The sequence below is a fragment of the Desmodus rotundus genome, chromosome 4 (assembly GCF_022682495.2).
Source record: "Desmodus rotundus isolate HL8 chromosome 4, HLdesRot8A.1, whole genome shotgun sequence".
NCBI lineage: Eukaryota > Metazoa > Chordata > Mammalia > Chiroptera > Phyllostomidae > Desmodus > Desmodus rotundus.
In genome coordinates this window covers 180,720,348-180,739,376 of record NC_071390.1, presented here as the reverse complement: position 1 = coordinate 180,739,376, position 19,029 = coordinate 180,720,348, and the positions used below count along the sequence as shown (strand labels likewise).

At 60.8% G+C, this 19,029-nt stretch overlaps 1 protein-coding gene across 1 annotated transcript in view; it reads right to left on the bottom strand.

Moving 5' to 3' along the window:
• The window catches only part of NSD2 (nuclear receptor binding SET domain protein 2), a 49,331-nt gene that overhangs the window by 15,206 nt on the left and 15,096 nt on the right, over positions 1 to 19,029 (bottom strand). Inside the window, exons 3-9 of the mRNA XM_053923026.1 lie at positions 18,112 to 18,280; positions 15,337 to 15,503; positions 14,440 to 14,901; positions 11,227 to 11,371; positions 8,611 to 8,729; positions 6,665 to 6,746; positions 5,355 to 5,479 (exon numbers count right to left, since the gene is read on the bottom strand). Of these exons, the coding sequence (XP_053779001.1) occupies positions 5,355 to 5,479; positions 6,665 to 6,746; positions 8,611 to 8,729; positions 11,227 to 11,371; positions 14,440 to 14,901; positions 15,337 to 15,503; positions 18,112 to 18,280 (1,269 nt within the window). The remainder of the gene's footprint in view (positions 1 to 5,354; positions 5,480 to 6,664; positions 6,747 to 8,610; positions 8,730 to 11,226; positions 11,372 to 14,439; positions 14,902 to 15,336; positions 15,504 to 18,111; positions 18,281 to 19,029) is intronic.

The following is a 19,029-nucleotide window of genomic DNA, read 5'->3' as shown; positions in this document are numbered from 1 at the left end:
TCCAACTCCAACAGCAAAGAGTATGACAGCACCCAAATCAGCGTCACTGACCCCGACCCTGAAGCACACAGGGCTCCACACGGCTCTTTAAAAGGCCTAGACGCCGCTGACAGACTCGAGCATTTTGAGACCCTTTTCTAATAAGATAGCGACGTTTCGATTCTCACAGCAGGAGGCGTAATCTAGTCTCACAACCTCAAAGATAAATGGCCATCCTCAGCGGTTACTTTTCCAGTTTACAGATTTTTTAAAACTGGAGAGATGCAACTACTGACTTTCAAAGCAGGAAATGCGAGTCCCACGCCAGCCTGCAGGGCCGCTGTCCGGCCAAGGACAGCCGGCGGAGCGGCTGGCGCTGGAGACACGCTCGTGAGTGCCAGGGGTGCGTGAGGTCAGAAGCCCGTGAAGGTGTCATCGGGCAGACCTGCCACCCTCTTCTTCACTGGCCCCTTTAGGCGGGGCGTCGCGGGAGGCCCCCCAGGAACGCCCAGGAGCCCTTCCCTGGATGGGGCCCTGGGGAGCGGAGGGCTGTGCTTCACACAAACGCGTGTCACTGCTGCTCTCGGTCAGCACACCACCACTGGCCACCAGCCGCGGTGGCCCCAGCACCGGCACACACCAGTCTTCGGGCCCAGCGCCCTCCCGAGGGCCCACCTGGGGGCTGGAACCAGACGCTGGCCAACAGCCTCCTCGCCTTCACACAGTCCCATGCAGACCACCACCGGCCACCCTCCTCGCCTTTGGTCACCAGGTCGGGGCCAGAGACTGCGGGCACATCCAACCCGGCCCTGATATGCGCCTCTCACACTGTGCGCTGTCCTTCCTCCAATGTGCTCAGCTGTCAACATCCCCAACTCCACAAACCCCTTGAAGAGGTCATGCCCCCGCCCCCGTCCCGCCCCCAAGCGCTGCACCACACACCTGGGTGCAAGTGCCCCGTGAGCCAGGGTCTGGAGACCGGGGCCCCCGCCGAGACCTACGGGACTGCCCTCACTCCTCACACCGGCTCCCGGGGGTGTCCACTCAACCCCGGGCTTCCCCTCAGCTGGGAGGTGTGGGCACGGCGGGCAGGCTGCCCAAGACAGAGCAGCGGGACCGCCTACCCCGAAACCCATAACTGTGGGGGGACAGGAGCCCCAGGTCTGCTTGGAGCAAGGCCCTCGGGAGACAGGCGTGCCGGCAGCAGGTGGGCAGCGGGGCCACCCCACGTGGGGCCAGCTGCAATCTAGACCCAGGCAAATGCCTCCCACCCGGAATGAGCGCTCCCCCCCTCGAGGCTGCCCCCACCAGCACAAGAGCAGCGCGTGGGCAGCATCACTACAGGGACCGTGTAGGGTCCCTGTGGAGGAGCCATCTCAACACCAGGCAGTCCCGACACTGGGGCAAGAGCACACCATCGCCACGGGGACTGCTCCCAGGCTGGTCCTTAGCAAGTGCACCACTGGCCACAGGAGGGGACAGCCCTGACCTGGGCCAGTGTGACTGTCCCTCTGTGGCCCCTGAGCACACCTGCCTCCACTCCCCCCACCTCCCCAGCTAAGAAACCCTGCGCACCTCTGGCTGTGCCCCCCCCAAGTCCTCAGCTGATGCTAATTTTACGCTGCTCTGTGGGCTCACCAGTCACCCTTACAGCCCCTCCCTCTCTCCTGTTAGAAAGGAAGGCACCTGTCACTCGGTTCTGCCAGCAGTCTTTTGCTCCCGGTGGCCATGCCCTGTCCGGGGACATTGGCACACGGCGCCTGCACTTCCTAAGTTGGTGGCCAGCTTTCTGAGAGCCACACATCAATGCTGAGCTGCGGGTGCCCTTGAGGCCAGGTGTCCTGCTACCTGCGCAGAGCTCCACCCTCGCCCTCAGCCGCCACTGTGGGCCCCTCGGAGCAGCCTGGGGCTCGCCACGTGCGGGTTCCTCTTGCCCCCCATGTGGGATGCAGCCACGAGGACCACTGCTCATGCCCACATGACACTTATGCTTTTGGATGAGAGTGGAATGGCGGTGATTTCGTCACTTTATTGTTGGAACCATGTTGTCACAGGGCAAACCCAAGTCCTTTCGAGGTACCAGGCGCCTGCGGTGCTTCGCATGCGTTACGTGGAGCAATGGCGCAGAACACAAGTGTCAGTCAGGGACTCCCACGGCAGGGGAAACATGCAGAAGAGTATGCAGGGAACGGCCGCCTGCTGCGGACGTGTGACGTAGCGCCACTCCTGCCCCGAGAGCCGAGGGCACGTGAGGAGGCCTTGTCCCCAGCGTGCAGCGTGGGGTCCCTGGGAGGGAGCCCTTCCATGTGAGGGCCGGGCAGGCGGGAGAGCCTGGGGGCGGTCAGGGCGTCGGGAGGGCCCCAGGCCATGATGACACCTCAGGTGGCACACCCCACACAGTCACCTACCTAGTGTCACAGGGAACCTGTTCAGTAAAGGACAGGAGCACAGCCTTCCTGCCGCCTGTGCTGGAAACTAGTTGTGGGGCTACAGTGCTGGCCCATCCCACGGGCAACAAGGGGCGGGGACGGTGCCTCCACATGGTGTGTCTGCTCTCAGCTTCCAAGGCACCAGCGCTGGCCTTTGTCAGGAAACACTCAGGGGGTGACGAGCTGGAGGACGAAAGCGACCTCCAGCGAGACCAGCCTTCTGTGGGGTGCTGTGCAGGCCCAGCCCGCCCTGGCTGGAGGGCACCCTGCCGCCTGGACACCTGCAGAGGCCCCTGGCCCAGCGGTGTGCTCCTCAGACAGGATGGAGAGGCCAGGGTGGCGGCCTGGGCCGGGTGTCTTACCTTGGTCTCAAAATTTGTTAGGTTTTCTTCACTGTGTGTGTGTTAGTACCCAAACCAGACACCACTCGTCTTCCACACAGTGACTGTGAGGGGCACCCCTCAGTGTGTCCACGGCATGCCACCTGCTGCAGGCGTCCCGGGGAGCTGCCCCGTGTTACATGCAGCACAGGGCAGCTGAGTTCAAGTCCAGCTTGACTGGTGTGGGCTCCCATACAAGCTGTTACCAGCGAAGGTGGAAAAAATAAGTTTGCTCTACTAAGGGAATAAGAAACGAAGTTACAGAAACACGGAAATCACATCAACTCTGGCACAGGCCTCTGTCAGGCCGGCACACCACGCCCCCACTGTCCCCGCCTGGTGCCTGTGTGGCACGGGCTCCAACCCAGTGTCACCTAGCGCGCACACCCTTTTGGGAAGGAGTTAAACCTCAACATGACCTACGATGTCTTGAAACCCTAACTCTGTTTGTGTGCTCATTTGGGTCAAGGGTGATGGGAAGGAGAAGCATAAACATGCAAAGGGCACAGGGCCTAAAAGGGGGCCGGTCTGAAGCCCCAGGCGGCACGACCAAGGCCTCAAACCCTGCCATCAGCGGCCCAGTAGGCGGCAGAGGGCTCACACCACCTCACTCTGCCTCCCGGGCTCCGGGGCCCTCTGGGTGGGGAACAGACCCCACGTGTGCTTCCGTGACGTGCTAGGTTGACAGGCCGCCCCCGTTCACCTGCCAGGCTTTACAGGGAAAGCACCCTTCCGTGAATTTGAACCCCAATGGAGGACGCAGGCCAGCCACAGAAAGTGGCCTGCCAGCCAGGCCTCAGGACCCCCCCGCCCCGACCAGGGACGGACCGCTGAGGTCTGTGCACCGCCTCCCAGTGCAGGCAGCCTTGGGGTGCACCCGCTGCAAACCTCCGTGGTGACCTGTCCACTTCTCAAGTTAAAGAGCTGGCAGTCTATTAAGTCTTAGTGACTCTAAAATGCTGCCCAAGTTCAGAACCAGCGTCTAGGCCGCAAAGACTCAGCTGGTTGAAACCAACGTCAGACCCTGGGGCCTGTGTAACAAGCGTGTCTCTGCACCCGCCACGCTAGTCTCAGGGGCGCTGCCCTACTGTGCACGGCTCAGCGGGGACACAGGCGAGGCCTGAGCAGCCTCAGTGTTCTCCTGTCCACTGTGCCTGACGAGAGTGTAAGGGACGCTCACTGAACACGTGCCCCGAAACACGGTGGTGTGAGAAGTCATCGAAAAGTCCACTCTACCGAAAGGGTCTGTGGAACGGAAACCTTTTATTTCGCGCGTCCTCTTTAGGGTTGCAGGCCACCTCCCATTCAACTTCTCAGGACGAGGAAAAGAGAGCCTTCTGTAGAGAACGTGCCTTTTCATGGTTTAGGAGGCTCCTGGGGCTCAGTGCAGAATCCTGACTGCGCACCTGGGTGTGCCGATGTCGCCCACCCCGCACCCATCAGAAAGCCCCGTCCTGCACATGTGGGCAGCTGCTCCCCATGGCCCGGACGGCCTGGGTCCCCGCGGAAGCCCCCCCAGAGGAGTGCCCTGGGTTTACAGCCCCGAGGACCTGGGCAGCGAGCTCAAGCCCCTCTGACCTCGGTGACCAATGACCCTCACACTGGGAGGCCTGCACCTCGCCTAACGAGAGGAAGAACTGAGGCTGGCAGAGCAAGAGAATGCCAGTCCCACTGGGGGCCGTGGCAGAGACAGGGCAGAAGCGCCACCTTCTGACCCAAAAGGGCACGGGGTCTATCCACTCCATGCCCCACTGCCCTGCAAACGCCCAAGGTCAGCACCTCCTCGTCAGTATTCCGGAAACAGGACCCAGCTACAGTGGGGGAACGGGAATCACAGGGACAAAACAACAAGGAGCTAAAACCGGAAAAACCCTCCTGCGGGAGTCACTGACGTCTGGGGTCCCAGACTCCCTCTCAACCAAAAAAGCGTCCAATCTGCATTCTGAGGCTATTTCTCGTTTTGATCCTCACGTGGCAAAGACTTGAGGTTTGCTGATGAAGTCTAGGTGTCGTGACAAAATGACAGTCACAGCCTTAGATGCTGCGCACGCCGGGAGCACAGGAGTCACTGCCGTGCCGGGTCTGGCTCGCAGCCCTGCTCCAGCATCTCAGAACGTGCCGGAGTCTGAAGGGCCAAAGAGGGTTGTGGCCCCACAGCCACATCCCTCGTGAGCCTTGGTCCAGAAGCCACAGGAATCTCATGAGCCCGTGTCCCAGCCCTCGTCCCCTTGGGCGGCTGCATGGCGCGCGCCATCAGTGCACAGACGGTGTCCCGCCAGGGCCACACTTGCGGGCAGCACAGAGAGACCTCGGGGACAGCGGGCTGCGCCCATCGGCGGCACGAGCACGCACACTCCCGCACACGCCGTGTGCGCGTCCTCATGTCTCGAGTGCTCAGCTAGACTAAGGTAGGGGCTTCTTTCCGTGTCTCGGCGTCTACGGTTTGGAGAGCCTGGAACTCGCCTGCGTTTGTGGAGAGCCGCGAGGCCGTGCTGAGGAGGGCTGGCCCAGGCCAGCGAGGGCCTTCGCGAGAAGGCCGCAGCCGCCGGCACTACTACTACTTTACCTCGTTCTCAGTCACGGACGCGGCAGGGGACACACTCTTGCTGAGCGCGAGCGCTGGGGATGCAGGGGTGGACGCCCGGCTTCGCTTCTTCAAGGGTTTGCACGCGTCGGACAGGTGTTTCGTTGCTGCAAAACAATTTGGGTTCATAACGTAAACGAGAGGTTTCAGGCCCTCAGGCTCCGTCCTGCTTTCCTCAGCGAGGTTCTGGAGGCAGGCAGCTCCCGCGACGCACCGAGGGCCTCGGCGCTCACCGTGGGACACCCGGACGCAGGCAAAGGCAGACCACCGTACGATGCGCCACGCTGGGCCCCCCAGCCCCCGGGGGTCTACACACGCCTGGTCGCACAGCCCTGCCCGGTCTCTGGTGCGAAGCCCAGACATCATCCCCCCAAACGGGCCCAGGTGCACCTCTAAAGCCTGCGGTCTGAACGTGCCGACAACCCCACCGTCGTGAGTGGAAGCAGCCATCCCTTTCTATCATCGAACGCCCACTCACTGTTCAAACTGCTCACCAACCTTTTTTTAAGTCTGTTGCACTGATGTTTAAAAACCAGTTCAGCACCTCGGGCAACAAAACGAAGCCAGAGCCATTACCAACCGTCGCTCACTCTTTAACCCTGAATGTTGCTTCCTTCCTACCTCAGAGCTGGATGCAGAAGCTCTTTTAACGGACAGCCCCACCAGAAAACAGCTAACGCCTTTCCCTGACCTGACAGTCACTTCTCACACACGCTTGACGCTCGACTCCCGCACACGGGAAGCAGGAGCAGCGAGGCATCGCTGGCATCTGGCCTGCACCCAGGGGGAGGCTCAGACGCTGGAAAGTGGGGCGCTGACAGCAACGAGCAGCACCATCGTGCGAGGGACAGGGCGCCTCTGGTCCGCACCCTTCCCCAACACGGTTCCACTCTTCATTTGCTTCCTCATTTACTCATTTGTTTTATTGGTTTTAGAGAGAGAGACACATCGACTGGTTGTCCCACTTGCTGACACATCACTGGTTGAAGCTTGTGCATGCCCTGACCGGGGATCGAACCTGCAACCGTGGTGCTCGGGGGCGGTGCTCTAAACAACCACGCCACCAGCCAGGGCCCACAGCTCTGCTGTGCAGACAATAAGGCCGCACAGAAATTAGCAGCAGAGGGACTCGGGAAGCATGCAGCTGAGCCGCACAAACAGCTGAGGACAGGGACGGCCGAGTTCCCAGCGCACCGAGCTGCCTGGTACCTGCCCAGCACGCCCCCCCCCCCCCCAGCCCGGCCTCCCACCTACTCCAGCCCAGGAGCCCATGGAAGGCGTGGCCACATTACCTGCCTGGCTCTTCAGGGAGGAGGCCGCCTCCAGGGCCTTGCAGGAGCCTGTTCGGGATGGTTTATCAGCAACGGTCTCTCTCTGTTATTTAAAAATAAACAACTAACTAAATAAAATGCAGGAGAACAGTACAGAAAAAGAAGAGAAAGGAAGCAGTCTCCTAACACGGCCTCCCACAGGCTGCTGAGAAGAGGCGTGACAGAGACCCCTCCCCTGGGAAGCATGTGGGATCTGCCACCAGCAGCCCAGCCTCACGCTCTCCCCACAACCGGAGAGCTGCCTGCCCAGCCCCCGCCAGCACCCACACTGCCCGGGGCCTCACCAAGCCTGACCTGACCTGACCAGGGTGGCCTTCAGCATGCTGCCCAAACCTCCCCCTGGGTTCCGAGGGCATGAGGGCAAGAGGGCACAGCCCTTCTCCAGGCTGCCCGAGCTCGAAAGTGGCACCGGGCTGAGTCAGTGCCACCACCACCATGAACTCACACGCCGAGGCGGTGCGTTCGCAGAGAAACTCCAGACAAGCCTCCCACCCAGGCCTCCGACAAAGCAGCGTCCCAGCTGCAGGCCTGGCGGAGCACGCGGCACAGGAAGCGCCCTCCATCCAGCGCTGGGAGCTGGAACAACGCAGCACAAAGCCACCCCAGGCGCTGCAGCCCACACCTCAGGGCCAACCTGCCAGCCCTTACCCGCCCACCCAGGACCGGGCAGAGGACAGGACTCCGGAGCAGTCATGGGGCGTGCACAAGGCATGCCCGCACCTGGGATGACACCACCATCTGGACTCCGCACCGGAGCAGGCACACTGCAGGTAGTGCTCACTCCTGAACTATCCGTTAACAGAACGCGTCTACCTGGCTGCTTCGTGCAGATTCTGATAGCAACGTCAGGACCATCGGCGTGGGCACTGCGTTTATAGAACACTGCAGAGCAGCCGTGTCAGCGAAGGGCTGCCAGCAGTGGGCACCACGGGGCCAAGCAGTGCTTCCGCGAGCTCACTGCAGGACACAGCCACGCTCCCTGACTGCGGGCAGAGAACACGGGGCAGGCCCAGCCGCTTCCCTGCGCTGCACAGATGGGTTTAAAGAAGTGAGGCCGCGATGCAGGGCCACCCATGTACCCGCCAACCCCGTATGGCATTATTTTCCGTTCTTCCAGCCAGAGCAAAGCAGCAAAAGGAGCAACTTCCTGAAGCTCCTCAGTAAAAGCTGGGTGCTCCCCTCCCACTCAGGAGCCAGCCCAGCGCTGTGCTGCCGTAAGCCCCACAGGAGGCCTGCGTCCACAGCTGCTCTCGTTCCCAACAGCTGGATGTCAGGCTCACAGGCACTGGCCGCACCAAGAAGGCGCCCTCACCCTCGGCGTGAGCCCCGCAGGGTGGCAAGGAATGACCCATGGCTTCCTCAGCCACGTGGACTTGGCCGGTGCCCCTCTCCCAAGGGCCCTGGGTAGACTGCGCCCCCAACGTGCGGGGGAACCCGCCAGAACCGTGAGGGCAGGCCTGTGCAGCCACTTGGGAAGCCCATCGCACACCGTGAGCCGCTGCCACACAAACGGGCCGGCGACAGCTGTCCACCGACTTGCACCTCGCCCCGGCCGTGGGTGCTGCTGCCGGCCACATCAGCGCCACCCTCAGCCCGTGTAATGAGCCCTAGAGATGAGGGTCACTACCCACGACCCTTGGGGTCGGAATGCCGGGCGCTGCTGGAAGAAAGGCCCAGTCTCGGGGGCTTGCGCTAAGGGCCCTGGTGGGTAAGAGCCGCCCTGCCACAGCCTTCTCGGAAGTGCCACGAGGTGCTGGCGAGCCCTGCCAGCGTGGGGAGAGCGGGAGGGCTGCCCCCTCCTCCCCTGCCTGCCCGCCCACCTGCCCACCCTGGTGAAAGTCAGGGAGCACAGCAACACCACAGGTCACTCAGCGCACGCCCCAGCTAGGCCACCCCAACGTAATTACCTTCCGGGGGCCATGCTTATCCATCCTGAGTCTTTTCCTGGGCACGTCCTCAACTTCAGCGTCTCCTGCAGGGTCCTGTGTCCTCTTTGGGTGGGCCCTCCTCCTCCCATGGAAGTAACCTAGTGTTGGCACGAAGAAAACTCGCGTGAACAACCCCCTCGGGCTGCACCGGGCTCGCCAGCTCCCCCGGGGCAAGTCCTGCAAGCCCGCTGGCTCCCCGGGCCACACAGCAGAGAGCCAGCCTGGCGTGGGTCACATCAAACACCGGGAAGCCCTGGTCTACTCCAGAGCCCATCAGGCGGCTGTCCGCTCTGAGTACGTTTCCACGTGCTAGGGCGTTAAGATTTCAACATGATCCAGTATTTTTGAAATTTCCTTTGTTTACTAACATCGAAAGATTAGTGGAATTTAAGTTGGACTTTAACAAATAAACAACTTGCTGCGTTTTATACATCTCCTTAAAGCAGCATCCCCAGTAGCAAGTCCAGGGCTGTGCTCTCCACTTCCCTGTGCCAAGTGGGACCCCCCCACCTCGGGCGCCCACACAGAGGAACAGTGGACCTGTACGCCAGGTTTATTGTGATGCACACCCCCTCTCTCTGGCCTGGGGCTGACCCCGGACGGGCCTAACTGACCGTGGGAGGGCAGCACTGCCCCGGGACCGGGCGTCAGGGCAGGGCAGAACACTCAGCCAGCCATGACGTCCAGAGTGCCCAGGGCTGGGACGGAGCGCTGGCCTCACTGGCTGCCGGGCCCAGGCTGCCCTGCCAAAAGACAGCCTGCTGAACAGCCTGCCAAGCCCCAGCCCAGGCCACGGTCCGTGGGCTCCCACCAGGCCCCTGGGAAGAGGGCTGTGGGCAGTGGGCAGCAAGCCCTGCTCGGCCCCTGCTCGGCCCGTTCACGGCCAACCGCCTGCCCGCAGATACACACTGGGCTGCAGACCCCGCCACAGCAGCAGCCCCGGAGCCTCCCTGCTTCCACAAAGGAGGCGGCTGCCGTTCCTCGCAGAAATGCCAGCAAAGCTCCTGCGCTGAGATGATGGGCGGCTGACACCGTGGACGTGACGCCAGTCCTGGTTGTCACATGGGATCTCTGACAGGGAGGCTAAAGGGCTGCCACCCTCAGGGGTAGGGGCGGGGCCTGGCCTCCCTCCTGTCTCCTAGGTGCCCACTCACCATCCCGCACTGACGGGTACCTGGTGCGGCTCAGTCCCTGCCACATGTGCTCCCCAAGGGCGAGTGGGCCCTGGCTGCAGGCACACCCAGGTGCTCTGAATCGCACTGCAGGCGAGCGGAGACACTTGCTCGACCCAGCGCACTCGCAGCAGCGCCCCGGACCCTGCCTCCCAGAGAGAACACCGGGCCCGGGTACCCCCGCCGCCCCACCTCGCGGTGTTCGCAGGAGACACTGGATGGACGGACGGGCCAGACTCGGCATCGGGGTCACGAGACGGTCGATGTGGAGGGCTGAAACGCCCCGTCCACCGAGACGGACGGCTGTCTGGGGGTGCACAGGCACAGAGGACCCCCCAGGCGAGCTCACCGCCCTGCCAGGCACTCGGCCAGCGCGCCACTCGGGCCTCCCCCTCCTTCTAGGGGACCCTGAGCACCCTTCACAGTCAGCCTCTCCGAAGCTCATCAGTGACAGACCTGGAGAGACGCAGCATTTTCTGCATTACTTCTGATTCTTAAAAATACGTTTATTGATTTGAGAGAGAGAAAGGGAGACAGAGAGAGAGAAACATTAGCTGGTTGCCTCCCACGGACACCTCCGACTGGGGACTGAAACGGCGACCCAGGCATGTGCCCTGACAGGGAATTGAATCTGTGACATTTTGGGGTAAAGGACGATGCTCTTACCAAGTGAGCCACACTGGCATGGGTGTTTTTATCTTGTATTTTAAACTGACACCCAAATGTCACACTTGTTTTTAAATTTAAAAAGTCAGTTGTTCATCCTGACGGGTGTGGCTCAGTTGGTTGGGTGTCATCCTGCAAACCGCAAGGTCACCAGTCCAACCCCCAGTCGGGGAGCTCAGTGCCCAGGGTGCGGGCCAAGGTTCCCAGACGGGGCGCTTAGGAAAAGCAACCCATGGATGGATTCTCTCTCACATCCATGTTTCTCTCCCTTTCTTTCTTCCTCTCCCCCTCTCTAGAACTAAAAACATAAAGTATTTTTTTAAAAAGCCAGGCCTTCACAATGTGCCTGGGCACGCAGACGACGAGTGTTGCCGGTTCCCTCCGGAGTGCAGTTCGGCCCCCCCCTCTCGCCGCTGCCCAGAGCAAAGATGCTTCTGGGCTGCGAGCCGACAGCCGAGAAGCAGCCGGAGGCCAGCCACCCTGCGCACTCTCCATGGGGCCAAGAAACCCTCAGGGCCACAACCGCTGGCCCCGCCAGGGGTCGCAGGCCTGAAGTCTGACCCTGCCAGTCCGCTCAGGCATAAGAGGGACCCGCAGGCCAGCTGGATCACAGGGAACGGCTCTCAGGACACTAAGGACATGCAGCCAGTTGGGGGTGGCTCTCTGGGACCCCTCGCACCCTGGTGGCTGGCCCAGCACCGTGGGTCAGAGTTGGGGAGCGGGCACTGTCCGGTGCGCCCTGCGCCTCGGCCTTTACCAGCATCTTCTTCGGAGGGGAGCAGGGCCAGCACGGCGAACTTGGTGTTGTACCGGGCCTTCTGCTTCTCGCTGAGCATGCTCCACTGGGACCCCAGGAGCTCTTCGATCTCCTCCCCAGAGGCGTCTGGGTGCTCGGCCACCACCTGTGAGCACAGAGGAGGGAGAGGTGAGGAGGCCACGCACGCAAAACTCACCTGGGTCTCGCTGTGCGCAGAAGCCAACGCAAGGCCCTGTAGGACGGACAGGACCTCTGTGCTCCCACGTCACAAACTCTGCCACCAAAGCTGCAAAGAGAACTTATGCTCAAGTGAGGCGGAGACCCACGGGAACTCGCCAGTGGCCAACAGGAGACGACACATGGTAAGACAAGACACGACACATTTCCAAAGTCACCAAGTAATTAGGAAGATAGAGCTTTCTAGGCTTCCTACGAAAGTCAGCTGTACACAGAGTCCCCCGGAAACGTGACCTCGGCGTGTGGAGCGGGGCCTAGGCCTGCCGTCTCGGCAGCCGGAGCGCCCACCCCACGCCTGCGGGTGCACGGAGGTGCCGGGCCCCAAGGAGCAGCCGGCAGGTGTGAAAGTGGGGGTTCCACCCTGCCCTCTCCTGGGGTCCCTGTGCAGCGGCCCAGCCCTGACCCCGCGAAGCGCTCTCAAGTCCCCAACCCACACACACTGCACAGTGCGTGCCGCTGTCTGAAGCCGCCGCGTTTCGAGGAGAGTTACGGCCAGCAGGTGACTGGCACAAATGCCGGAGGCAAGCAGGCGGAAGGCACTGAAGGACCCGGAAACATGAGGGTCAGGAAGGTGGAGGAGACCCTTCAAAAGTGGAAAACTCGGGCTTGAAACTACCACTACCTACCAGATCGCTACTGCACAGCAGCCTTCAGGGCGTCTTCAGCGGCCTGGCCTCTGTGGGGATGTCCCCACTGCCACCAGGGTGGTGCACATGCCCCGCCCAGACTCTCAGAGGCAGGCTCCGCGCACTGTGACTGTCATCCAGTCCCTTCCCCGGCCCTGTCAGCTGTGTTCCAGGGACGCTGGTGAGCTGCACGGCTGAGCCAAGCCTGCTGCAGACGGACAAGCAGCCACCACAGACCAGGAGCCAGACGGTCACTAGCAGCACAGCACGCTTCTCATTCGCAAGGGTGACATGGGAAGCTGACCCCAGCAAGTGGCAGCTGAGTGTCCTGCCCATCACTGTCTCCTATCAAGTGACCCTACAAAAAGAGGGGCCAGTAGGCAGAGGGGATGCCCACCTAGTCCTGGCCCTCACGCTGGCCACCGGCTCTCAACTGACAGCCTCTCAGAAACACCCTTGGCTGTCACGAGCCACCATTCCCAGAAGGAGAGAACAGCCCAGAGAGACCGGACTGCGCTGCAGGGTGGACTGGGCAGCCACCCCAGTCCACGTTCAGAGTACGGCAGAAGCAGCACAGACTCGTGGTAACCAGTCACTGAGGCCGCCGGAGAGCAGCCTGGGAGTCACTCTTTTCTGATGACAAGGATGCAGACCAGCCAGGGCCCAACCCCGGAGGCTGGCAGGGCGGGCAGGGCAGGCAGGGCACTTCAGCAGGGCGCCAAAGGCAGCAAAGCGTGCGCAGCAGGCTCTGGGGCGCGCTGAGCGGAAAGGCTCCGGGGACAGCATGCTGCCCGCGCAGCCACACCCAGTGGCTGGGATGCGGCCCCCAGCTGCCCCTCCTCGTGGGCGCACTGGCCAGCCAGGCCCTTCTGGACACGGCCCTTTTCACAGCCCCTCTTTCCTGCGGTACTGTGTGAGCTGCAAACACAGGGCCCCCCTTTCCCGGGGTTCAGGGGGTTGTCCTGGGCACACACAGCTTTCCTGTAACAGAGTCCGCCCTGGGGTGTGATCAGTTTGGCTTCAGAAACCCTCCCCTCTCCCGCAGGGGCCGCGGTGCGACATCGCTGGTGTGGCCCGGGGATGTCCTGAGCCCCTCCCCACCTGCTGCCACATGCACACGTCCACTCCGGGCTCCCCTGGGTGTGTCACTGCCTAAGTGTCCCCAACACGCAGGGCGATGTTTCCAGTGACAGGCCCTCCCCACAGCCCAGTCCTCGGGCCTAGCCACTCCGCCAGTGGGGCTGTGCGCGGCCACACACACAGCCTGGAGCCTTCCCACGCAGGAGGGGCGCCTGGGCTCAGCGGGGCCTGCTGCCCTGTCAGGGCTGCTTTTCCCCAAAGTCCCCTGCACTTTGTCACGATGCCGCAGCCCTCATCCTTCTGTTGTGTCGGAAACGGCACCTTTCTAACACAACGTCTCCTGCGTGTCGGCCGTGCCATCTGTCCCACACCCGACGGTCCCGAGAACTCTGACTCCTGCCGCACGTTTTCTGCAGGCTCTCCTGAGTCTCCCACGCAGACCTCTGCGCACAGCGTCAGCTCTCTCTCTCCTTGTGCAATCCCACCTTTTTAGCTTTTCTTATCTTACTGTGCAGGCCAGTCTTTTCAGCACGTATTCTCCACCAGAGGGGACAGAAAGGCACGGGAAAGGCTTCTAACACAACATTAGCAAGCGAACTGAGAGGTTCTGAGAGAAACCCTCGAACAGATCAAGGAAGTCCGCTCCCAATCCTGGGGTGCGAACTCTGTATGGAAGAGCGATGGATTTTATCAAACACCTTTTCTCCATCTATCGAAATCGGCATCGAGCCTGCGACAGTAAATCACAATGACAGGCTTCTAACGTGACACTGCCCCCCCGCCCCCCGCCACTGCGAAGAAAAGCCCCGCCCACCCCTCACTGGGACAGTGAGCAAAACCAAAACCAGGGCTCAGTCCCTCAGTTCTATACAACAGAACCAAGCTGTTACCCGGACCCACAGGTCGTACGCCCCACAGACACCAGCGAGAAAACTGCTGAGATGTCCGTACAGCTGTCCTGTGAAGCTTCGTGGTAACAGGTGCTCAGCAGACAGGGCCTCGTGGGCACAGGGGTCAGTAAATGCGGGCCCGGCCCAGCCTCAGCCCCGACACGGCCTCTGGGGGGCCCCACATCTACCACAGGAGCCGAGCACCAAGCCACGTCCACAGCCCTGTGCCTGGGGCCTCCTCACCACCTCCCCCCCAGGGGAAGGCTGCGGCAACTACAGCTACTTGTCTGGTGCAAATCGGCACGGGGCTTCACAGACACGGATCCTCCCACATGCATGCTCCCCAGAGTGGGGCAACCCCCGAACCACACAGTACCCACCTCGTCCCGGTGCTTTTGACAGAAGACCAGGAACTGGGAGGCCGCGTCCCCCTTCCTGCTCCGTGGCGTAGCGGCCGCAGCCCTCTTCCTCCCGGGGACAGCGCTTACTCCTCTCCTGGGGTCGGCCTCGGTGGCCTTCTGAGTCGCAGAGCCACTGGCCTGGCTTTCGGCAGGGCAAGCCAGCTTCGCCCTCCGCCTCCTCTTGACAGAGACGCCCTCTTCTCTCTGGGACCCGGGAGGCCCAGCGGTGTCCCCAGTGACTCCCGTGGGCCCCGGCACTGGCGCCTCGCCCAGCACGCCTGCCTCCTTGGCCACGTGCGGGTTCAGGTGGAGCTGACCCTCCACGTAGAGGAAAGTGAACTTGGCCCTCCGTTCCTCCACGGTCATGCCGGCGGCCTCAGCGGCCTGGCGGAGCCCCGTCTCCCACTGCGCCCGCAGTCTCCCTGCGATGGGCTTCAGCAGCTGCAAAGAGGGGCGCGGGGCGGGGTGAGTTTCACTGCAAACACATACATGCTGACCCACTTTAAAGGATACTTTAGAATTTCACACAAATTTAGAAATCAAAAACTATAAAAACCAATTAACTTGAGGGGTTTACATGGAGTTCAGCCCTATAAATGTTTTCTAAGCTAGAAACAATCACACTTACCTAACGTAAACACAGACACGTGCCATATATCACACGTACCGTCTGTCTGCACACCCACAGGGGAAAAGTCATGAGACAAATTCTATCTGGGAGTCATCAGATGAGTAAGAAACGTGTCCTATCTCATCACATAACCTACTCAGTAGTCATCGCACTATTTCAAGCAACTAAAAGTTCAAGACGAGGTGAACAATTAAGAATGAAAATCAAACTCGTGCTGTAGAATGGGGGCTAGGAGCATCCACCACCTTGATTTTCTCGGCTTTCGTGGGTGCCAGCCTGGCGCTCTCCTGGCACAACTTTTCAAACTGCCCTTCCCCTTCGAAGGTCACCAGGCTCTTCTCAAATATCCAAGCTCTCTCGGGGGCGTCGCCGAAGAACTGGACGTGGTACTGGCGTGCGCTCTTTTTCTGACCTGGTTTTTAAAACGAAACGTTGGAGTTCGAGAGTCAGAACTCACCGAGCACTGACACAGAGTTGAGGTTCCTGGCGCCGAGGGCTGCCCTCGGCCTAACCTACTCTCACCCGTGCCAAGGAAGGACAAACAGGTAAGGTTCAGGCTGCCTGGGAAAGAAAGCTGACCAAATCACTCCTTCACCTCCCCCTTCCCAGACCCGCTTAAGAAGATTCCAAATGAGTACAACCAGAGAGGCCATCACAAAAGGGCCATTCGACCGAGGGGACAAGACAGCAGTGCAGGGGAGCCGGCTGGGCTCAAGCGACCTCAGGACACCCTGCCTCCCACCCACTGGCAGCCTTGCCACCACCCACTGCAGCGCTCAGAGGCGCTGAGGGCACCCACGGCTGCTGCTCTCCGCAGAGAGAAGCCACACCCTCCCATGCAGTCAGAGGGGCCTGGGAGAGGGAAGAGACCCCTGATCCCCAAACCCAGGAGAAGGGTGCTGGAGAGGGGTGAGACGGAAGGAGGGTGAGAATGAGGAAGTGGGCTCTAAGGTCAGATCTCTGTGCCACTGGGGAGCAAGGGTCTCCACCGGGGAACCGAGTCCCTTCCCTCATGCAGAACACAGGCCACAAGAGATCAAGAGACGCTGGTGGAGATCCCATGACGGGGCAGCCAACAGGCAACCAAGCCCTCAAAAGTGAGCTGACAGCCTCCCCCCAACACACACCGGCCGCGGGCCACTCAAGTGCCGCTCCCTCTGACACAGGCTGACAGACACACGGACATAGGCTCTGCAGAGCTGCAGACACAGCAGGAGGAGGGAGTCCCCGCAGGCTCACTCACTCGCCACGAAAAGACACAAAGAAAGCTTTAACAATTTTAAAGGGTGGCCCTGACCAGCATGACTCAGTTGGCTGGGCACCACCCTGCAAAGTGAAAAAGGTCATTGGTTCGATTCCCAGTCAGGGCACACTCCTGGGTTGCAGGCCAGGTCCCCAGTAGAGGGCGCATGAGAGGCAACCACACGTTGATGTTTCTCTCCTTCTCTTCCTCCCTCCCCTAGAAAACTATAGGACCAATCAAGGAGACACAAGACCCGGTAATGAACCGGTCTCCCTGAGAGAGACAGAAAAACTCATCGAAAAACATGAGAATGCGTCTCAGAACTGGCGCACCCCCAAGGGCCGCACCCCCAAAGGCCTCCCCCAACATCCACACCAGGGCACCCCTCTGTGGCACTTGAGCCTTTGGGGGTGGGGGGTGGACAGCATCCACGTTATGTTAATGGAATGACAGGTAGAACGTCAAGGTGCTTCAGGAGCAACTCTGCGTGCTAGCAGGAAATGAAGTAATACCTAACGCTTCTGAGAAAAATGATCCTCAACAAAACTCAAAAGCCAGCCAAACCCACCAGTCAGACGTGAGGCCGCCGGCCGCCCACACTTTCTCAGGGCACCAAACGTGCCCTCGGCAGAAAGGCAAAACTGACCAAGACAGAGCGGGGCGGAGCCACAGGAAACTCCGGGACCTCAGGAAGGCACCTCAAGCCTACGACAAGGAACCAAGGAGCCCAGAGAGCGGCGGCACAGACGGGTGGGGTGGGGGGGACAGTTCCAGCAGGCACTCCGGGGAGAAAAGGTGACAGGGGAGGATGCTTCCGTTCCAAAGGGAAACCTGGGTGGCGAGGAGCGAAAGTGAACAGGCAGAGTCCCGGGAGCAGGAAAGGAAGACAGGAATCAAACACAGGTTTTACTGTTTCCCCAACAGGAGAAACCTGCTATATGAGAGTGAGTCTTTTTTAAATAAATTTATTGATTTGAGACAGAGAGAGAGAAACACGGACATGAGAGAGAAACATCAATCGGTTGCCTTTCGCACACGCCCCAACCGGGGGTGGCACCCACAACCTAGGTGTGTGCCCTCACCAGGGATCGAACCTGTAACCTTTTGGTGTAAGGCACGACGCTCCAACCCACGGAGCAACCTGGCCCAGGCAAGAAGATATGGACAGCAAAGTATACGACTTTAAAAGAAAAGCAATAATTAACTCCAGGAAAAGCAAGAGGCTGTATAAGCAAATACAATTACAGCACACTGGTTTTTCGCAGTGACATTCTCGCAGTCAAAATTACGTATGGCACGTACGCTTGATAGAAACAGCGAGTTAATCACAAGGGAGGGGAAGAAAGAGGAAATGACCTGAGAGATCAATTTTCATTTTCCCTAACAGAAAGTCAACAGATGCCCTGGCTGCTGTGGCTCAGTGGATTGAGTGCTGGCCTGTCAACCAAAAGGTCGTGGGTTCGATTCCCAGTCAGGGCACATGCCTAGGTTGTGAGCATGTGAGAGGCAACCACACACTGATGTGCCTCTCCCTCTCCTTCTCCCTCCTCTCCCCTCTCTCTAAAAATAAGCAAAATCTTAAAGCCAAGGTTGCAAACTAGGGGCTCAGACCCGAACCCTGAGTAAGTGTCACGTCACACGCGTCGTGACAGAATGAGAGAGGAGGAGGGACCGTGGTCGGGCTACTCAAGGACGAGGGAGACAGCAGCCACTGGGAGGTGAGAAAGACTGCATGCAGGCCGGCGACAGGGCGGCAGACAAGCCCCCGACACTGTACCTTTGAGTTTGGTGTAGCTGTGCAGGAGCGGGTCAGCAGAAACCATGCACGGCCACCACGGGTACCCGGACACCTTGGACCACACCAAGTCGCCGACATTGTACTTCAGCAGGTGGTCTTTGTCTCTGCCGGCGCTTGGACAGGGCTCCCTCGAAGCTGGGATCTGAACCTGAGCGAGAGATGTCTACTGACACACCCGACACCACCCCTCGGGCCACCCTCTGTCCAAGAAGGGCCCGGCGAGGATTGCCCAGGGGGGAGCTTCCCCCCACGCGTCACTGTGGTCAGACCACAGCCCAGACACACCACGGACAGGGCGCCTCTCCCGCCCTCAGCCAAGGGGCAGGCCCGTGCCTGCAGAGCCCATCTCCCATCACCACCATGGCTGCCTACGTCAACTCCCGGCCGGGCGGGTGGCCTTAACAGCACTTCACGCAGCGGGTCAGAGAACTCCCTGGAGCCCTACCACCCAGCACATGCCTCAGCCAGGGTGGCAGAACCCAAGGTGGCGAGGACACCAGCAGACCTGGCAGCAAGTGAGAGGAGTCCTGGGGCCTGGACCTCAGTCTCCCTGTCCCAGAACGCAGGTGGTTCGGGGGCTGCAGGGCTGACCCAGGCCCCCTGCTGCCAGGTACCCTATTCTGCAGGGGGACAGGCAGCCAGCGTGGCCCTGGCCTCTTCCTGGGTGTGAACCCCAGGCCCCCAGGGGCCACGTCCTGGGCCAACCGCAGGACTTCGTTCACGGAGCTCAGCGTGCCAGGGGCAGGGCCGGCACAGAGCTGGCACCTGGCACACTTTCGAGAAGGTGGGCCCACGGGTAAGCCCACAGCACCCAGCCTTACGTCACGTGTCATCTCAGCCTGGGGACAATGTCAGGGTTCCCACTCTGAAGGAAAGTCAGAACACAGGGGATTTACC